The following is a 2,955-nucleotide window of genomic DNA, read 5'->3' as shown; positions in this document are numbered from 1 at the left end:
CTGCTTCTTCCTCTTGGTCTGGACCAGCAGGAAGTGTGAGTACATGTCAGTGAGGGTCTGGGGCAGCTCTCCTCTCTGGTCTGTAGTCAACATGTGGTCCAGAACTGCAGCAGTGATCCAGCAGAAGACTGGGATCAGACACATGATGTGGAGGCTCCTGGAGCTCTTGATGTGAGAGATGATTCTGCTGGACAGGTCTTCATCACTCCATCTCCTCCTGAAGTACTCCTCCTTCTGGGCGTCAGTGAAGCCTCGTACTTCTGTCACCCTGTCCACACACTCAGGAGGGATCTGATTGGCCGCTGCAGGTCTGGAAGTTATCCAGACGAGAGCCGAGGGAAGCAGCTTCCCCCTGATGAGGTTTGTCAGCAGCACGTTGACTGAGGACTGCTGAGAGACATCAGACACAACCTCATTGTTTCTGAAGTCCAGAGAAAGTCTGCTTTCATCCAGGCCGTCAAAGATGAGCAGCACTTTGCAGACAGCCAGCTGCTCTGCTGTGACCTTCTGTAAGGTTGGATGGAAAACATGGAGCAGCCTGAGAAGACTGTACTGCTCACCTTTGATCAGGTTCAGCTCCCTGAAGGAGAGCGGGATCACCAGACTGACATCTTGGTTTTCCAAACCCTCGGCCCAGTCCAGAGTGAACTTCTGCACTGAGAAGGTTTTTCCAACTCCAGCGACTCCGTTGGTCAGGACCGCTCTGATGTGTTTCTGTTGGTCAGGTAAGGCTTTGAAGATGTCCTGGCACTTGATTGGAGTGTCATGGAGGGTCTCCTTCTTGGAAGCTGTCTCCAGCTGCCTCACCTCATGTTGGGTATTAACCTCTTCACTCTGGCCTTGTGTGATGTAGAGCTCAGTGAAGATCCTGTTGAGGAGGGTTTCACTTTCATCAGTTCCTTCAGTCACACGTTCACATCTCCTCCTCAGACTGAGCCTATGTTCATCTAAAACCTCCTGCAGACCACTATCTGCTGGAAGAGAAGGAAACATGAGAATAAGAACATTATTTTGAAAATCTGATGATGAAATAAAAAAAAAAAAATAGGGTTCAAAATGTCATGATTTTTATGAAACATTTTAATGTCCATACTTTACAACACAACATCAAACAAAATACAAATAAAAAAGAAGGAAGGAAATCCTGGACATGAAGACTCCAGAAGGAAATACCAAATACTAGCTGGCAGATATCTTTACTATCTTACGTAAATGTTATGTTAGTTTCTCTCTATTTCCTGAGAGTAAGACAGAAAGCATTTTTTAGGGAAACATGAAACATGGCTAAATATTTTTGTACACACTTAAAGATCAAAGCCTTGAAGAAGAGATCAGATCATACAGTGTTTCTGTGGAAGAGTAGACACCCAGCGCCCAGACAGCAGTAAAGATGCTGAACGTGTTCGGCCTCTTACTTTGTAAAATGCTGCATATTTCTCCACACTGGGGACAGGAGGGGTCTCCTGATGGAGGTCCCTGCTCCCAGTATGAGGCGATGCACTGTCTGCAGAACCAATGTCCACAGCTGGTAGAGACGGGATCCTTCAGGACGTCCTGACACAGAGCACAGCCGGACGGCTGCTCCTCCACAGGAACAGGACTCTTCCTCTTCCTTCTGTGGAGAGGAACAAATCCTTTACAGCACTTTACATTAGTGGAGCTGATTCTCACCAAAGGTACAACAAGGTGGCAAATTCTAGATTCATATTTAAAAAAAAGACTGGAACTCTAGATGCTATTTCATCACGATAAGGTAGATAGTGGTTAGTTATTAATATCATTAGGAAACAAAACAGCTTTGTGTCTGGGTTCATAACATCAGCTGAGTTAATCTGGTACACTTTAGCACTTTGAACCCAATTCACAGGGAATTTAGGCTAGGCTAACATTATAGCTGCTGCATCAACACTCAAAATAACTCCATCCAGTCATCAGAACAGCAGCTATTATAATGTTAGCACCACAGACAGTCTCTGGTTTATACAGGAACATGAATAACCCTGATTTAATATGAGGTGCTGTAGAGCTCTGGGTGCTGATGTTCCCTCTTCTGATTTATCTCAGCATGTCAGTGACCACAGGAGCAGGATCTCAACACTGACAGGTTTTTGTAACAGAGCGTCACAAACTTTACACTCAAGTTGTAGCTTTTAAAGTCGTGTGAATACGAGGGGGATATACATTTAACTTCTTTACTTCATTCATGTTGCCAGGTACAAATGTGCGCCTTAACACAACCAGCTCACCAGGTTATATCTCTCACAGGCTCCGCCCTCTACTGGACTCTATGGGTACTACCTTATCCTGCGTGCATTCTCCCACTGAGACTTCTATAGACGTAGCCGGCCTAGGGCGGGCCTACCTGAATGCGCGCATCACACCGTATAAAAGGAGGCCTCGCCTCCTGACTATCATCCTTTTTCTCTTCAGCAAGCGGAAGTGATTCCACGAGCTTCGAGACGATTGAGAAAGAGAGAGTAAAGTGTAGGACCTGCCCGAAATGCCCGAATCTAATTACCCTTCTGCTTCACGTCCTTGGGGCCTGACCACGCGGTGGGTAATATGGGCCCGACGTCGACATGCCCAGACTGCCAGATGATCCCGGGGCTCACACGAGAGCATCGTGGGCAGCACTTCCTGGCGAGGGCTACCCCGCAGGAGGAGTCGGAGGATCTGGAGCTCGACGTCGTGGACGTAGGTGATTCGGGGAGCGAGGTGACGTCGTCCCGGTTCTTCCGATGGGGGACGAGGAGGACGCCTCGCTGACCGGAGGTCCAACTCTCAGGTCTGCGCGGATCGATTTCCCGGCGGTGATGACTCTGGCGGCGGAGCGTGTAGGCTTACCGCTCCCCCCACCACTGCCACCGAGGCCTGTAAACCGCCTGAGATTTACGGCCCGGTGCGTCCGGCGCAGCCGACCTTCGTTTCGCCCCAGCTGCCAGAGGTATGGCGGTG

General features: G+C 48.8%; 1 protein-coding gene across 1 annotated transcript; it reads right to left on the bottom strand.

Annotated features, from left to right (window-relative positions):
• LOC117476212 (protein NLRC3-like) lies at positions 1-2,622 on the bottom strand (the record flags this gene model as incomplete). The annotated part of the gene is made up of 2 exons (XM_034122588.1): positions 2,548-2,622; positions 1-807 (listed from the first exon to the last, which is right to left on the bottom strand). Coding segments are annotated over exons 1-2 (882 nt in total), but the record flags the coding sequence as incomplete, so codon positions are not given.
• Positions 2,623-2,955: the final 333 nt, after the last annotated feature.

This window comes from Trematomus bernacchii, unplaced genomic scaffold (genome assembly GCF_902827165.1).
Source record: "Trematomus bernacchii unplaced genomic scaffold, fTreBer1.1, whole genome shotgun sequence".
Taxonomy (NCBI): domain Eukaryota; kingdom Metazoa; phylum Chordata; class Actinopteri; order Perciformes; family Nototheniidae; genus Trematomus; species Trematomus bernacchii.
This window is presented reverse-complemented; position numbering and strand designations above follow the sequence as displayed.